General features: G+C 41.0%; 1 protein-coding gene across 2 annotated transcripts in view; it reads left to right on the forward strand.

The window, feature by feature from the left end:
- The window catches only part of LOC137947035 (endoribonuclease Dicer homolog 4-like), a 68,408-nt gene that overhangs the window by 44,554 nt on the left and 7,051 nt on the right, over positions 1–16,803 (forward strand). For both annotated transcript variants that reach the window (XM_068793326.1, XM_068793327.1), the window contains 4 exons: positions 12,598–12,803; positions 14,370–14,579; positions 15,643–16,107; positions 16,306–16,578. In XM_068793326.1, the coding sequence (XP_068649427.1) occupies positions 12,598–12,803; positions 14,370–14,579; positions 15,643–16,107; positions 16,306–16,578 (1,154 nt within the window). The remainder of the gene's footprint in view (positions 1–12,597; positions 12,804–14,369; positions 14,580–15,642; positions 16,108–16,305; positions 16,579–16,803) is intronic.

Below are 16,803 nucleotides of genomic sequence, written 5' to 3' on the forward strand. Positions count from 1 at the left end.
TTAAACATTTTTCTGATTGAAATTTTTTATTAAAAAATATATAATTTTCGAAGTAAGATTTTCGTACCAAGATGGGGTAGAAAACTGTATAGAAAATTTTTGAATAAGTATTTAACAGTTGATGCTATAATACTTTTAGCATGAAACAATTTTCATTGCAATTTTGTGTTTGATATTTTATTTAATTAAAAATTTATCGATAAGTATAATAATATATTAGATTGATGATTTTTTTTTTTATTTCCCTAGAAGAGATAATAAAAGGTCCATTTAACTTTCCTAAGAAAATTTTAAAATATTTCTTGTAATTTTCTAATCAGTCACTAATAGTAATAAGATTTTATTTAAAGGTTTTTTTGGGAATATGTATTATAGGAAAAATATTTTTAGTTTTTCCTAGAATATAAATTTTCATCTAGGGGCACTAAGGAGGCCATAATATATTATGGCCAGATTCAAAAATCATAAAACAAGCTAGACAACAATTGGAGTAAAAAAGATTAATATTGGTGCATTTTAATCCATTATTGAAATTCAATCCTAAACCTCCCCTATCATTATATTTTTTAAAAATATATGCATAATTTTATATATAATTTATTCAAAGCCACCCCTACGTGTGAGATCATAAACAGGGAAAAAAAACTCTTTGTCCCTTCATCATGGCTCTTAAAGAAATTGAAAAGATATTTTAGTAGAAATACGTTTCTAGAGACTATTAGTGGTTTTTTCAATAAATGTTGAAAAGACATCTTTAGTAGAAATATAGGGACCATTAGTGCCTCATGTTTTTTCAAAATATTTTTCTAATTATAAATTCTTTTTAAAAAATCATATAATCTTCTAAGTAAGATTTTCTTGCCAAGATGGGTTAGAAAACCACATAGAAAAATTTTGCATAAGTATTTGACAGTTGATGATATAATACTTTGAGCATGAGGCAATTTTCATAGCAATTTTGTGTTTGACATTTTATGTGATTAAAAATTTATCGATAAGTATAATAATATATTAGATTAATTATTAATTTTTATTTATTTCCTTAGAAAAGGCAATAAGAGGTCCATTTAACTTTCCTAAGAAAAATTTAAAATATTTCTTGTAATTTTCTAGTAAGTCTCTAATAGTAATTGGATTTTATTTAAAGGATTTATAATTTTTATTTGGGTGATTGTAAATTGATAGTGATATTTCATTTAATCTTGTTGTGTTTGATTATTTTATGGAGTTTATTTATAATGTTATGCAGTGTATGGAGTGTTTAGACTATTTTATGGAGTGTATAAACAATTTCATGGAGTGTTTATGGAATGTATAGACAATTTTATGGAGTGTTTATGGAGTGTTTATGCAGGTATTATGTATATTGATTATGCCCAATTTTAAGTAAAGGTCATGCCGAATTTTATACAAGTATTATATATATAGATTATGCTCAATTTTAAGTAGAGGTTATGCCCAATCTTATACACGTATTATATATATAGGTTATGCCCAATTTTATGTAAAATATATGCATAATTTTATATACATTTTATTCGATATATATTTTTTGAAAAGTTTTAAATGTATGTTTCGGCTCGAAGCTCGGCTCGAACTCGTTGGGCTCGAGCTCGATAACAATTTTAGGCTCGAGGCTCGGCTCAGCTCAAAATATTTAAATCAAGCTCGGCTCGAACATAAGCAGGTTCGGCCTTGGCTCGGCTCGAACATAAGCAGGTTCGGCCTCGGCTCGGCTCGATGCCACCCCTATCGGCGAGCCACAACGACGACAACCGGCGAGTCGTTGTGTCGAGTCGACGATCTCTCCTACTGCTCGTCGAAATAGATCTACCCGAGATCTTTTGGGAAGAGGAAGAGGTAGGTTAAACCGCAACTCCCAATCAGAAACTCCTTCCGATCTGGACCCTCACCTCCGATGACGATCCAGAAGGTGGAAAGCTTCTCTTCTCCGCTCTTCCCACAGCAGGCGATAACCTGCAACTCCTGCAGAGGAAACCTGAAGGCCTCCTGACGCCGTACAACTCCCCCTCTGTCCCTCTTCTGGTGCCTCCGAAAGTGATACCAGAGAGGACAGCTCGAGCAGTGATCCAACGACCTGCGACTCCGGTTGGACCACTATTCACCGCTGGAGCTGAAGAAGACGACTTCCCCGTGGCTCTGCGACTCCATTCCACTTCATTTTTGGTCCTACGGCTGTCACGATCACTCGGGTGAACGTTTGAAATGCTGAAAATGTCCGTATTGCTGTAGAAACTGGAGAGCGACGTGCTTCATCATTGTTCCTCTGTTGGCCGGCGCTTCTTTCCTAATTGCCTTCTCGACAACTACTGTTGAAGATATGAGATCGTCGCTCAGAACCAGAGAGCTCTGGTCCGGGCCCTGGAGGTAATATTTTCGTACGGTTCACCGAGCAAACCATGTCGAATGTAAAATTTTGCAACACAGAGACTCTGCAACCATGGCCCGTATAACCATCCCAGAAACAACCAACTCTGGCTTCGGCTGGAGTTAGCTAGTCCGCGCCATCTGCCATTTTCTTCCACCGCCATATACCCTCCTTGACCAGACTACCCCCCTTTACTCCCAAACCCGACAACCCAGAAAAAACGCCCCCACCAACCCTTGCCCCATTCCCAATCCGATAGACTCCCTGGCCCAGAAATCAGTCCCAGCCCCTACTCCTTCCCTTTCCTCCCCAGCTCCACAAAACTCAAATCCCCCTCCCCCCCACTAAATCATGAAACCATTTCAATACCTCCAAACCTAATTCGCCATGGTTTTGATCGCCTTCTCTGTGCTGCCTTGGTCTCTTCCAACACGCCACCAGCTAAGGGCCAGCTCATATCAGATTGGTTTCAGGGCCACATGTGCCTGACCTACAACCCTTTGGCATCATACCTCTGCCCGGGCGAATGGATAGTCACCTTTCACTCAACTGATGGCCGCTGGATGGCAACTCGGATTGCAATCTCTACCCCCATTGCTTCAGTTCGTGACTGGAGCCCTACCTTGCATCACTGAGGCCTCGGTTAGTGGGTTCAGATTACGGGCCTCTCGCTAGAACTCTGGGACAACAGCATCTTCAGCCTCATTGCCAGCTGCTTTGGTACATTGGTCAGACTGGACAGCAACACGGCTGATCGTCAACGACTCGACCAAGCCAGACCCTTCATCAACTCCAGCCGCATTCACTCTGGGATGACCTTCTTGCGTCTTGACGCTTGTCAATCCCACCTCTGGCTTGGTATCTCCTTTGGAAAACTTGTGGGAGACTGTCTCCTTTCCCAGCACAAGCAGTAATGGCCCTGTACCTGGTCAGCAGACGCCCCCACCCCCCCTACTGTCACCGACCCCCCGGACAGCCTTCTGCCCCTATGTCCAGATTGCCTACCTCACCATCACCATCAGCACCTAACCCCCCACCGCATTGACACCCCTACCCCTTACCTGGCATCGAATCGATACCAGGATCCCCCTCTCCCCCTGACATTTGGCCCCCTCCTTTCCCACCCTGTGGCTCCCTCGCTTGGGGCGGCTGCCAGCACCTCACATACCTACAACAACCCGATTCTCCCACTTTCACTCCTTTATAACCATCCCCATGACCCCCCTCTTCAACCAGAACACATCCGAAATACCTCCTCCTCCCCTCCTCCCTCACAGCATCCACTGTCTCCCACACCCCCTCCTAACATCATCACCCTCGTCTGTGACCAGTCAGCCTAGGCGCCCTGTTACTAGATCACCCCCTGGTCTTGCCACCTACCAGCATCGTAGCCACTTTGCTGCCCAAGCCCATCCCCCCCCCCCCCCCTTTTTGGGGGAGCCTAGTGGCCCTCCCCGCCAGCCATGGGAAATGGCTCATGGGGACCTTTGCCTCCTACCGTCGGATGACAGAAACTGGCAACTCTACCTGCCTCTGCAGAAGGAACGCTACTAGTTTGATGAAGAAACATGGAGTTGTATCTCCGAGCTGGCTCAAAGAATGGGAGTGGTTTACAATGAGAACCTCTCAGGTGGCAAGACCACATCAGGAGTTTGTAGAAATGTCAAGAAATGATTATTCTCTTTTGGAATGTTCGTGGGATTGGATCTCCTAGAATGCGTGCTACTATTCAGAATCTTTTTTCCAGAAGTCACCCTTCTATTGTTATCCTCCAAGAATCTAAATGTCAAAATCCCTCTAATTCCATTATGCATGACATTTGGGGTTGTAATAATTTGGAGTGGCTTGCTATCAATGCTATTAGTTCTTCTGGTGGCCTCTTCCTTCTTTGGAACTCCTCTGTTGTTGAAGGCTTAGATCATGCGACTGGTTCCTTCTCTATTGGTATTAAGTTGCGTGACAAATGCACTGAATTCACTTGGGGATTGCTGCAATTATGGGCCTACCAGATATCAGAATCGGCGCTCCTTTTGGGATGAGCTCTCTGGCCTTCTGCCTCTCTGGTCCATTCCTTGGCTCCTTGCCGGGGATTTTAATGCTACCTGCTTTTGTAATGAGAAGATTCCCCCTACCTCTCGGACTACCTCAACCATGAGGCAATTTGCTGACTTTATGAGCGGTTTTGAGTTGGAAGTTGCTAAGACTCACCTTCTTAGCTCTTCTGCGGTTCCCACTTTTGACGATGTATGTGCTACACTTCTCCGTATTCCAGACGCTTCTCCCTCTACTACTGAAATGTCATCTGCTATGTACTCTAGACATAGGGGAACACCATTTGACCAAGGCCGAGGCTGAGGCAGATTAGAGGAGGAAGAGGAAGAGGTGGAAGGACTGGTTTTGACCGAACAGATGGGAAGGAATGCACCCATTGTAAGGGATATGGCTACACTAGAGACACATGCTTTCACCTGAAAGAATGCTATATATGTGGTAGATTGGGCCACTCTCGTGAAAGATGTTATAAAGCTAATGTGAATAGGGCGAACCAAGCCTTAGTGAGTGATACAAAGGTAGAGCAGTCTACCAAAACAACTCCAAAGCATACTTTTACTGATGAAGACTATGAACTATTCCAGAAAATGAAGACCATGATGGGGTCCTCCCCAATTACTTCTTCACCAACCGCTGCCACCACCGCTTCAGATATGTTTTCTTACTCCTCTTCATCCTGGATAATTGACTCAGGAACCTCCGAGCATCTTACATGTAACAAACATCTTCTATACTCAGTTTCTCCATGTCTTTCACATAAATTTGTTACCATTGCTGATGGTTCACAGACTAAAGTGCAAGGGAAAGGCTCCACTTCTGTTACACCATCACTTCCGCTCACTGATATCCTTTTCGTTCCTACTTTCCCTTTGAATCTTTTATCGGTTATTCAGCTCACCAAACATTTTAATTGCTCTATCACTTTCTCACCCACTTCATGTGTGTTTCAGGATCTTACAACGAAGCGGGTGATTGGTGGAAGTCGTGAACAAGGGGGGCTCTACTACCTGGATGTGCCACAAATAAATACTGCATCCACTTGTGACACTGAAACAATGTTATGGCACAACCGGTTGGGACATCCGTCCACCCAATTTCTTCATCATTTTTTCCCTAAAGCGTGGTCGGACCTTCATTGTGAAGCATGTCAAATGAGTAAACATCAAAGGTCTACATACTCACCTCGTCTAGAAATTAAAAGTGTCTCTCCTTTTTCGTTAATTCATACTGATGTATGGGGACCCTTGAGTGTCTTCAACATTTCTCACGTGAAATATTTTATTACATTAATTGATGACTTCACTCGTACCACTTGGTTATTTTTGTTTAAAGAGCGTTCTGAAATACCATTGATAATTAAATCTTTTCATGCAATGGTACTCACTCAGTTTGGGCAGAAAATTAAAGTCCTTCAGTCGGATAATGCCAAAGAATACACATCCAAAGATCTTGACTCGTTTTGTCAAGAAAATGGCATTATTCATCAGACATCGTGTGCTTACACCCCTCAACAAAATAGTGTAGCCGAACGGAAGAACCGTCATATTCTTGAGGTAGCTCGCGGTTTACTATATGCCATGAAAGTTCCATATTTTTATTGGCCACATACAGTTCTTACCATATGTTTTCTTATAAACCGGTTACCCTCTTCTGTTCTTGGTAAAAAATCTTTGTACTCACTATTATTACCTGATGATGATCCTTTTTCACTGCCTTTGAGAGTCTTTGGCTGTCAATGTTTTGTCCATATTTCCTCCCCAAAACACAATAAACTTGATCCCAAATCTGTGAAGTGTATCTTCTTAGGATACTCTCGCACACAAAAGGGTTATGTTTGCTATAATCCCTCTTTTCAGCATTTACTTGTGTCTCGGTATGTCACATTTTTTGAAGACACTCCATATTATTTTGATAATGCTCCTCCAGGTTTATCTTCCGTACCAGGTTCTCTTCGACCGGTTGTGCCCCGTGCTGCAGAAACTACTCAGCCCCCAGAAACACTAGCTGACACCACACTTGCTGAGTTGTCAGATCCTACCGAGGTAAGTCCATCTTCTCCGATTATTTTTGGCCCAGAATATGATACTCGTCCTATTGCTGTTAGGAAAGAGCCCAAATCATGCACCATGCCTTCTACTTCTCATCCCATAAAAAACTTTGTGTTTCATCATCGTCTATCCCCTGTTCGTTGTCAATTTTTATCAGTTATTTCCTCCGTACATGTACTACAATCCTATCAGGAGGCTCTCAAACATTCAGGGTGGAAGGCGGTTATGGATGAAGAATAGCAAGCTCTTTATGAAAATCAGACATGGGCTCTAGTCCCCCTTCCTTCAGATAAGAAACCCGTCGGTTGCAAATGGGTATTTACGGTGAAACACAATCCGGATGGGTCCGTGGCTCGGTTGAAAATTCGCCTTGTTGCTAAAGGCTATACACAATGTTATGACATTGATTATGAAGAAACTTCTCTCCAGTGGCTAAATTAAACTTGGTACGTTTGTTATTATCTCTAGCAGCTAACTCTTCTTGGTAGGTCTATCAACTTGATGTAAAAAATGTTTTTCTGAATGGGGATATAAAGGAGGACATTTATATGCAGCAACCACCTAGGTATGTGGCTGAGGGGGAGTCCGTATGTCGACTACAAAAATCTATTTATGCTCTCAAACAGTCACCTCGTGCATGGTTTGAAAAATTTAGCCAAACACTCATATGGGCCGGATTTCACAGATGCTCTGGAGATCACTCCGTCTTTATTAAAGACACATTGAAGGGCAAGGTAATTCTAGCCGTATATGTTGATGACATTATTATAAGTGGCAGTGATCCCAAGGGCATCCAAAAGACAAAAAAAAAAGATATGTACTGAATTCAAAACAAGGATCTCTGACTGCTCAAATATTTTTTGGGTATTGAAGTACTACAATCCTAACATGGAATTATATTATCTCAAAGGAAGTATGTCCTTGACCTACTGGAGGAGACCAGAATGCTGGGATGTAGGCCAGCAAAAACTCCTATGAACTCGAATGCAAAATTATGTGCAGGTACTAGAGAAGAAGTAGATGTTGGAAAATATCAAAGATTGGAGGGAAGACTTATTTATCTCTGCGTAATGAGGCTAGATATTTCATATGCAGTCAGTGTGGTAAGTCAATATATGCATAAACCACAACTTAGTCATTGGCAAGCACTAGAACGGATATTACGATATCTAAAAGGAGCATCAGGAAGAGGGCTCCTCTATAAAAATCATGGACACTTCAACATCAAAGGATTCTCAGATGCAGACTGGGCCGGATCCCCAGATGACAGAAAATCTACTTCGGGATATTGTATGATGGTTGGAGGAAACTTGGTTACATGGAGGAGTAAGAAACAAAATGTAGTTGCAAGGTCTAGTGCAGAAACAGAATACAGAGTCATGGCACACACAGTCAGTGAACTCCTATGGATCAGATCTCTCCTAACTGAACTGAGTTGTTACAAAGAAGCTCCTATGAATCTATATTGCGACAATCAAGCTGCAATTCACATCACATCAAATCCAATCTTCCCTGAGAGAACAAAGCATATAGAAATAGGTTGCCACTTCATACGAGAAAAATTCACTACCAGCATCTTATCTCTCCAACATGTATCTTCACAGAACCAGGTTGCAGACATTCTTACCAAACCAGTCACTCACAAAATTGTCCAACATTTGCAGCAAGTTGGGCATCTACGATTTTTTCTCACCCCCAACTTGAGGAGCAGTGTTACAATGTGGGACCCACCATGAGCTCGAGAGGTGTCAACAAGAGTCCTCATACAAAGTGGCTCTAGCTAAGAGATAAGGAACATGTGCTGGAATTAAATAGAAGATTTGAAGATCAAGTGGGACCAACAAAGATACCACGAGCTGGTATCTCTATCTACATGAGCTGGAAGATTATATGGGACCCACAAGATAAGACCAAGAGTTGGCTCTCTAGCTTAATTCACGTCCTTAAAAAAGGTGTTTGTAGTTGAGTTAAATTAGTCTCTTAAATAGATAATGTAATCTTGTCATGATAGGCTTATCTTGGAGAGTTCTAGTTGGAATGTAATTTGGAGTTTAAAATTACTTGTACATGGACTCTATCACCTCCTTAACTATAAATAGAGGTGATTGTAACTCAGAATTGATCAAGCAAGTTTCTTATTTTTTTTTTTTCTCTCTCGTGTGAAATGTTCTCTCTCTACTCTCTTTTATTTTCCTTCTCTTCTCTCTCTACCCGAGAGTTCTTCTCTTTTTCCTTTTTTTCTCTCTCTCCCCTTGCTCGAGGTATTATTCATGGGATTCTAAATTCAACATAGGTCGTATCTTATCAGAGTTGTTTTGGCATCCCCTTGCTCCAGTTTGTGGATGACACCATATGCTTCGGCGTTGGCACCCTTGATCAGGTCCATAACATTAAGGCCTTTCTCGGCCTTTTTGAGATCACTTCAAGTCAGAAAGTTAAGTTGGGAAAGCCATCTATTATGGGATATCATATTGATCCCCCCTTGCTTCAGATCAAGGCAGAGACTTTGGGTTGTCCGGTTGCGATTGCTCCCACTTACTATTTGGGCCTCCCTCTTACTGACAGTAGACCCCGGATGGGGCTAGCTCTGGTGATCGAACGGCTTGAGCATCGCCTCTCCATGTGGAAAGGTAGGATGCTCTCCAAAGAGGGTAGATTAATCCTCTTAAATTCTTGCCTTGCGGGTATACCTAACTACTTCCTCTCCTTCCTGGCTTGCCCCACCTCTATTAGCCGGCGCATTGACATGATCAAGAGACGTTTTCTGTGGCGTGACACTAGAAATGAATGTCATTATCACCTTGTCAATTGGGATGAAGTGTGTTAAGTTGGGTCCAAGGCCCATCCCAAAATGACTAGCCAACTTAGGAAACCTCTTTCCCAACTAATAAACTCAAGATCCTTGTACTCACTAATCCATGTGGGACTATTCCTTATCACTCCCCCTCTCGTGTAGACCCTCTTTTTGTGGTTCTACAAGTGGATAATTTAGGAGTAGGCAGTTTAGGTGTAGCACCTCTTTTGTGGCTCTACAAGTGGATAATTTAGGTGTAGGTCATCTTTTGTGGCTCTACAAGTAGATAGTTTAGGTACAGGCCCACATATGAGTAGCTGCTCTGATACCATGTTAAGTTGGGTCCAAGGCCCATCCCAAAATGACTAGCCAACTTAGGAAACCTCTTTCTCAACTAATAAACTCAAGATCCTTGTACTCACTAATCCATATGGGAGTATTCCTTAACAAAGTGTGTAAGCCAAAGTCTTTGGGTGGGCTCGGGATCAAGCGCACCGAGGAAATGGGGCATGCTCTATTGCTAAAGTGGTTCTGGAAGCTCAACTCTTTCTCGAGGGTTTCATGAAAGCCAATGGTTGCCTTCAAGCTTCGGCGTCTTGGAGATAGATGGATCACTGATGGAAACTGTCGTCATCTCTCTCCCATTTGGAAGGCCGTGTTTCATTTGTTTTCCACTTTCCTCACTGACATTCGGTTCTTTGTTGGGGATGGCTCCAGTCTATGTATCTAGATGGATTGGTGGTCAGGCGATGGATCTCTTGCCTCGTCTTATCCACCTTTGCTTCAGCTCACCACCAGTCGCGATCTATCTGTCTCTAACGCTTGGGGGAATGGCGCATGGAACCTTTGCCTTAGATGCGCCTTTACTAATGAGGAAACCATTTCTGTTTAATAGTCTTGGCAGTGTTATTGTCCGCCCTCAGACGGCGGACCAGATGATCTGGCTCCCTGATGATAGCGGACGATTCTCGGTCTCCTAGGCCTACCGCCATCTTATAGGATGGTCTCGGTCGCCCACCCCCCACCCGGTTGCTTTTGTTTGGCGCCTCTCAGCCCCACCCAAGGTGAATTTTTTTCTTTGGAGTGCTTGTCGCAATAAGATCCTCACTGTAGACAACCTTATCAGGTGCGGTAACACCATTCCCGATCCTCTCTGCCCCTTTTGCGGGACGGAGGCTGAAACTGTGAATCATCTTCTTCTCCACTATGGCTTCGCCTGGAAGGTGTAGACTTACATGATTGATAGTATGGGTCTCAACTTATGCATCCCACTTGACCTGATCACCATGTGTCGTCTCTCTTCTGGGACCCACCTTCCCAACTTGGGCAACCTTCTGATAGCTGCCTGCATTGCTTTCGTCCCTTGGTGCCTTTGGAAGGAAAGAAAATCCATACGGTTTGACTATACTTTCCGCTTTGCTGTTGAGGTCCCCTTCACCGCCACTGGGCTCATCTCTACATGGATCCGCTCTCGGAAAGAATACGCCTACCTCTCTTGTTTCCCGGTCCCCACCAACTAGAAGATTATTGCTTAGATGTCCGTCCCCTCTGCCCCCCCCCCCAACCGGACATTATAAGCTAAGTTTTGATGGTAGTGCTTTTGGGGACCTGGGTTTGGTTGGCTTTGGTGGTGTGATTTTTTTATTAGGGCGGCACTGCCATACTTTCTTATTCTTGCCCTCTTGGAATTGCTGACTTGACCACTACTGAGCTCTCTGGTCTCCTTCACGGCTTGCGTATCTTTCAGGACCGCTTCAGTGGTCCCCTTATTGTGGAGGGAGATTCCAAGGCCGTCATCGGATGGTGTTCCACCTCATCCTTCCATCCATGGCGTCACTGGCAGATTTTTCTTGATATTTTGGACATTGCTTCCGTCATTTCTTGTACTTGGTCTCATGTTCTTAGATCAGCCAATTCGGCTGTTGATTTGTGTGCAAAGTTTGCACCCCCCCCCCCCCTCAATCTCTTGTTAGGGGAGGACCTCTCTTGATGTATCTTCCCTTTCTTTGAAATAAAATTATCATCATTTAAAAAAAAAAAAGATAGGGCCATAATATAAAATATTTGATCATGTAAAATGACCAAAACACCCTTGAGCTGATTTTCTCATACTCCCCCTTAAGTTGGGGAATTTATATCCATGAGGCCTAGCTTGTCACAAAAGTTCATGAATTCACGTTTCCCTAAGACTCCAGTCATTCCTCAACCTTGCCTTCACTTCCTACTCACCCTCTTGACCATCAGTCGAACCCCTCTAGCAACCATTTCAACCCTCTCTCATACTCAGACTCCGCCACCTCCCCCACCCCCCACATTATTCAACCCTCTGCCCACACAATTGTTGAGAACACTTTCCTGGAAATCTCTGAACCTTTTCCCCACCACCTCTGGCCACATGCCGCAGAAAAGGAAAATCCAACCAAAGACCAATGCTTCAAAGGGAGTCGAGCAATCCTGCCCAGTACCATCTGGATCCTGACTCTGGGCGGATTTTTTTTCCTGATGAATAACAACATATTTTTTCTTGACAATTAATATGTGTGCGATTTTTGCTTCTAGCATTCACTCTCACATCCAAATCTACATGAAAGGACAACAAACCTAAAAAATGAACAATAAATGAGGTACGAACAAAACAAGACATATACTAGGCCCCATAGAATAGTTGTGCTCTATACCATATTAGAGTTGGCTCCAATTCCATCTCAAAATAGGTTGCTGCAGTTAAGACATTTTCTCAACTAATGACCATAGAATTTTTCCTTACATTAATCTATGTGGGATTATTCTTAATAAAACCCTCAAATAAATCTGGTGTAATCAGAAACCATAGATTGTTCCTAAGCAACGTAATCAAAAATACCTTTTTTGCTTAGACATCTTATTTGTATTAATTTTTGAATAATGAGGAATTTAATTACAGAAAGGAGAAAGAAAAAGCAAAGAGATCAGAAAGGAAGCCCAAAAAGTTGTTTAAAAAAGGCAAAAAACTGAAAAGCAAAGAAAATACTAGAGATTCGGAAAAGGTGAATAAACAACAAGCTATTGGAGAATCCCCCCCCCCCCCCCCCCCCCCCTCCCAAAAAAAAAGTAAAAAACATTCCATGAGACAATGAGCAGCCTTTTTCCAGGAATCTCTAGGAATTCCATCAGTTATTTTATGTAGACCATTTGACATATGTTGGTTATTTTCTAGTGTATGATGTAAATTTTTTAAGCCTTTAGCTTTTCCTTGGCTTTACAAATGCTTATTCAAGTCCTTGCTATTCTCATCATTAGATAGAATTGATGAAGTATTTGATTGGTGAAAGCAGAAGCTCAAGAGCAGGTGGAGCACTTCGTGGAGCTTCCCCCAGAAGTCTGCTCTTTGAAAGTATTACATTTCTCCAAAGAAATTGGAAGTTCATTGTCCTTATTACCTTCAGTAATGCATCGTCTTGAGAATTTGCTTGTGGCGATTGAGTTGAAGGACTTGTTGTCAGCATCTTTTTCAGAGGGGAGCACAGTTACTACTAATCGTGTAAGGATTTTTCACTAATATTTGATGCGGTTCCTTATTGTTGTAGTTTGGACTGGAGAGCCAACTTGATACCAGGTGATTTTATTTCAGTTGTAACCCCGAAAACACTCATAAAAATCATTGTTTTTTCACATAGATTTACTCTTATTCCGCTAGTATGCAAAGATTTACATTTTTCTAAAAGAAATGCAGAGGTTTTAACCCTTGTGCAAATCTTGATTAGCATTCAAGAAATATATATTCTTAAATTAAGTAAGCTTAATATTTTTGAATTAATTTAAAGTCTTGGTAGGCTATGATATTTACAATGATCTCCTTTAACAAAAATATGAAATTAAGCTCTACTGTTTTATGAGAAACTAGGAGAAATATGGAAGTGGAAGTGGTTTGGCATGTAATTAGATAAGGGTATGGAAGGCAAGATGTCATTAAACAGTAGATAGTTTGGGTTTTTTGAGGAAACCCTATCCTACTCACAGAACAGAAATAAACCAGAGTTCTAGGAATGTTTCTTTATGCATGTGAGGTTATATAGGTTTAGTAGGGCCAGTTCGTTAATGGGACCCACTTCTACAATCTTTCTCTTGACACATTTTCTTCCCTTTCTCCCACTCCAAATCATGTCCTAAATATCTTTCTCCCCTCTTGCCTCTGGCTTACCTAACTCTCCTAGAACTACCTTAACCAGGTAAAAAGAAAACTGAGAAAAAATAAAAATAAAAGATCACCTAAAACTGCACTTCCTCTCCTCTTTAGTTTTCTCTTAACTAGCTTCAGTCTCTTAACCACTCTCTTTAGCTATGCATTGGCCCCCTGATTAATTCGTTTGTTACAAAATAAGCCATAATACATTTAGCAGAATTCACTTTGAGAGGTTGTTTAAGGTGGTATGACTGTGATGAGATTGTTATTTTGTGGGAGCCTCTTCTTGTGAATTAGCTTTAAGTTGAATTTTGGTGGGAGCTCTAGAGGGAATGTAGCAGCTGCTAGAGGTGCAGGTGTTGTAAGTGACCATTCAGGATAGATTATTCAAGTTATTTTACCCTTTTGGTTAGTGTGATTCGTTTGAGGTAGAGCTCCTTTGTTGTTTATGGTTGTTTCGTCAAGCTATTCTTGCCTCCTTTGTGGTCAAAGGGGACTTTATGGTGGTCATTTCATGGTTCTTTTCAGGAAAGATTCCTTCATAGTGATTTCTTCCCATTTATGATGAGCTGTTGCAATATGTCGTCATATTCAAGTTCAATGGATTCACACTTTATACAATTCAATCTTCACGATAGGTACTTTTGTTTTTCATGTGTTTCTTTGCATGTTTTTTTTTTTTTAAATGATGCTGAATTTTATTAAATCAAAAGCTCAGAAGAGCAAGATTATAGGGGGATTTGCATGGTTTTATTACGAGGGGATTCTTTCCTATTTGATATTCATTGATTGTTAATCTTTGATCTTTTGTAATTTTGATTGAGATGGGTCCTTGCTTGGGCCTGCCATCCCTTGTATTCTTCTTTCTTTATCCTTAATGAAATTCTAACCATTTTCACAAAATATATATATACATATTTGCAGATTTTAGAGGCACTTACAACGGAAAAGTGTTTAGAGCGCTTTTCTCTTGAACGGCTTGAAGTACTTGGTGATGCTTTCCTTAAATATGCAGTTGGGAGACACCTCTTTCTGTCATACAAGTCTCAAGATGAAGGGCAATTGACCAAGAAACGCTCCAATATGGTCAATAATTCACATTTACGTGAACTGGCTATCAAAAATAATTTACAGGTTAGACACGTTTCCTATTGCTTTCTGAGGTAAATGCTGAGTTTATGATTTTAAATCTTTTAACTACGCAATCCTTGACAAAAAAAAAAGTATGTTTTATGTTTGCTTTATGGAGCACAAATGGCATAGCTAATACTCTAGCCAGGTAAGGGTCTCCATACAGCACCTTCCTGTGGGGTCGTCTTTCCCCCTTGGACATCCCCCCATTATCTTGTTTTTTTTTTTCAGGTTCTTTTGTTTTTCAGTGTTTTGGGCTGCTGCCTCCATTGGAAGCCCTTTCAATAGATTCCTATTTCTCTTGCTGTTATCAAAAACAATTTTAGAATGGTGATGTGTAGGGTTATCCTATAGTATGGTCTTTTTGGACTTCTGGCTATGCCTAACCTTATGGTCAATGTGCATGATCAATTTGCTTTTCTTCCATAAAAGTTTTTATTTTTTACTTGTCTGAAATGCTGATTGATGATTTAAATTAAAGCAATTTGGGTTGAGGTTTTGTAGTGCTGAGTAAATTTTTTAGAGATTCAGGTTATTCTTTGATCCTCTCTTACTTGGGTCCTTTTGGCATCATGGACAAAACTGAACCCAAGCTTGGACCCCTCCATTCTAGGTTGGGATTATCCCGTGATGGATTTTCTGGTTCCCTGGAATTGAAGAAGATTCCATGGTGGTTGTGGGCTGGTCAAGAACAACTTGGACCCCCCGTGGTAGTGTTGGCACATACTTAAAGATGCTTAAGATATTGCAATAAGTTTACTTTTTTCATACTTCACTCTCTATGGTTAACCAATTCCCAGGCTGATAGACTAGCCCCAGAAAGGAGGTTACCTCCACCTTGTTGTAAATGGTCCTACCACATCTACCCATGATCTGGTTGTTGTATCATTACATTCTTGGGCTGTGGCTTTGGTTTTCTTTGTGTTCTTTGCTTTTTGGAATAAGATGTTCACCACTAATACAACACATAGGGCTTTTTTCTAAATAATAAAAACGAGGAGAAATTATGTGATGTACTTTTGTAAACATTATGCCTAACTTAGATTTTTCTGTTTCTTTATTTCAGGTGTATATACGTGACCAGAGGTTTGACCCATGTTTATTTCATGCATTGGGACGTTCATGTACAATGATTTGCAGCAAAGATACTGAGAAGATTATCGATGCCTCAAGAGGAAATAAAGTGGTAAACAGTGTTAACCATTGCAATGTAAGATGCGCCAAGAATCATCATTGGCTCCACAGGAAAACCATTGCGGATGTGGTTGAAGCCCTTATTGGTGCCTATATAGTGGACAGTGGGTTTAAAGCTGCAGAATCTTTTCTCAGATGGATTGGGATTCGAGTGGATTTTAAAGTTTCTGATGTTTCTAAAATATATATCGCAAGTGAGAGTAACACATGTGTCACGGACTTAATAGATGTGGACAGGTTAGAAAAGTTGTTAGAATACAAGTTTCTGCATAGAGGTTTACTTCTCCAGGCATTTCTGCACCCTTCTCACAACCAACATTCAGGAGATTGCTATCAGGTAAAGCACATTTCAAAAGATTTACATCGTACAAAAAAGTATGAGATTTTATTATAGCTGTTCAAGGTAGGGGATTTTCTCTTTTCCTTAGATATTATCAAAGCCCAGATATGCAAGTCAACTGCCGACTACTGTTGTTTTCTTATGTTAATTTTTCTTTATTTTCCTTCCCCAACTCCCTCAACTTTTTTCCCTCAGAGATTGGAGTTCCTTGGAGATGCTGTCCTTGATTACTTAATAACATCATATCTCTATTCGGTATACCCAGACCTAAATCCTGGCCAATTGACTGATTTGAGGTCTATGGCTGTAAATAATAATTCCTTTGCCCATTTGGCTGTATCTCTGTCTTTCCCTTCTTTTCTCATCAGCAATTCATGCAGCCTCTCAAAGGCAATCAATAAGTTCAGTGATTTTGTTCAACTATCTGACGAGGAAAAGGATACGGTGGAGGAGCCAAGTTGTCCAAAGGTAATGATACAAACAGTTCTATCTTTTTGTTATCATGATCATTATCTTTATAGCTGATAAATAAAGATTTTCCATTTCGTTTGCTTTTCTGCCTTTGAGATGGTGGTTCTTTCAGCTGTTAATCTTTCATAATTCTGTTTTCATTGGGATGGAGTCTAATCATCTGGAAATGCTGTCTTCTTGTTTCTTTAATACCTGAGATATGTTTGTTACCTTAAAAAAGTT

This window comes from Aristolochia californica, unplaced genomic scaffold, assembly GCF_029961685.1.
Source record: "Aristolochia californica isolate CCGP_79_NKW_82.1479 unplaced genomic scaffold, dmAriCali1.0.hap1 SCAF_12, whole genome shotgun sequence".
In the NCBI taxonomy this organism is placed as follows: Eukaryota; Viridiplantae; Streptophyta; class Magnoliopsida; order Piperales; family Aristolochiaceae; genus Aristolochia; species Aristolochia californica.